General features: G+C 60.5%; 1 protein-coding gene across 1 annotated transcript; it reads right to left on the bottom strand.

The window, feature by feature from the left end:
* Window positions 1–260: 260 nt before the first annotated feature.
* Window positions 261–1,052, bottom strand: LOC116217741 (oleosin-B4-like). The gene is made up of 2 exons (XM_031557671.1): window positions 809–1,052; window positions 261–775 (listed from the first exon to the last, which is right to left on the bottom strand). The coding sequence occupies exons 1-2, from the start codon at window positions 934–936 to the stop codon at window positions 277–279; spliced, it is 627 nt and encodes a 208-aa protein (XP_031413531.1). The 5' UTR covers window positions 937–1,052; the 3' UTR covers window positions 261–276.
* Window positions 1,053–1,062: the final 10 nt, after the last annotated feature.

Below are 1,062 nucleotides of genomic sequence, written 5' to 3'. Positions count from 1 at the left end.
GGGGGCTGGAAGGGACCTTGAAGACCACAGAAGCATTAAATGTGTTGGAAAGGTCCCTGCAGGTCACAAAACGAGACGAGTTGGAAAAGTTTTCCAAGATAGAATGGATTGAAAAGGTCCTTGAAGATCACAGGAGCACAGATGGGATACAAAGGGTCCTTAAAGCTGCAGCTCTGACTTTTTTTTTTGCCCTGAAAGCCCCTTTTTACCCCTTTTTGTACCACATCACCCCTTCCTACCCCCAGACCACACAACGCTGCTCCAAACGTCACTGATTTATTGTCCTCCCCCCCTCCACCCCATCCTCCTCCGCACCATTGGGGGCAGAAAAACCCTCAAAAAATGGAAAAAATCCCTAAAAAGCGGCCCCGGCCCTGGGGTGGGGGTCAGGCGGAGCAGCGCCCGTTGTCCCCCCGCCGTCAGCCGGACCTCGGCATCGAAACAGAGCAGCGGCTCCGGGGGTCGAGAGGCGCCATTTTGCTGCAAGATGGCGGCCGTCACCTTCTGCTCCAAGTCCAGGTCCTCGGGGGAAGCGCCGGGGTCCCCGTCCTGGAGCTCATTGGGGTCCTCGTCCCCACAGAACACATCGGTGTCCCCACTCCGGAGCTCACTCCTGTCCTCAGCCCCACGGAGCCCGTTGGTGTCCCCAACCCCAACTTGGACCCCACTGGTGTCACCAGCCCCATGTTGGGACCCACTGGTGTCCCTATGGACCCCACACTGGGGCTCACTGGTGTCCCCATGGCACCCACCGGTGTCCCCATGACCCCTACTGGTGTCCATATGGACCTCACACTGAGGCTCACTGGTGTCCCCGTGGCCCCCACTGGTGCCACCAACCCCATGGAGCCCACTGGTGTCCTCAACCCCACCCTGGGGCCCACTGGTGTCCCCATGGCCCCTACTGGTGTCCCCATGGCACCCACTGGTGTCCATATGGACCTCACACTGAGGCTCACTGGTGTCCCCATGGCCCCCACTGGTGCCACCAACCCCATGGAGCCCACTGGTGTCCCCAACCCCACCCTGAGGCCCACTGGTGTCCCCATGGCCCCTACTGGT

Source organism: Meleagris gallopavo, unplaced genomic scaffold (genome assembly GCF_000146605.3).
Source record: "Meleagris gallopavo isolate NT-WF06-2002-E0010 breed Aviagen turkey brand Nicholas breeding stock unplaced genomic scaffold, Turkey_5.1 ChrUn_random_7180001932333, whole genome shotgun sequence".
In the NCBI taxonomy this organism is placed as follows: domain Eukaryota; kingdom Metazoa; phylum Chordata; class Aves; order Galliformes; family Phasianidae; genus Meleagris; species Meleagris gallopavo.
The sequence above is the reverse complement of the archived record's forward strand: the minus strand, read 5'-3'. Positions and strand labels throughout refer to the sequence as shown.

Bases quoted from the DNA above. Each gene is read 5' to 3' on its own strand.
- LOC116217741 (XM_031557671.1), bottom strand. From the start codon at position 936: ATGGACACCAGTGGGTGCCATGGGGACACCAGTAGGGGCCATGGGGAC. The intron at 776-808 runs CAGTGAGCCTCA...CCATATGGACAC, and splicing joins AGTGGGGGCCACGGGGACAC to CAGTAGGGGTCATGGGGACA.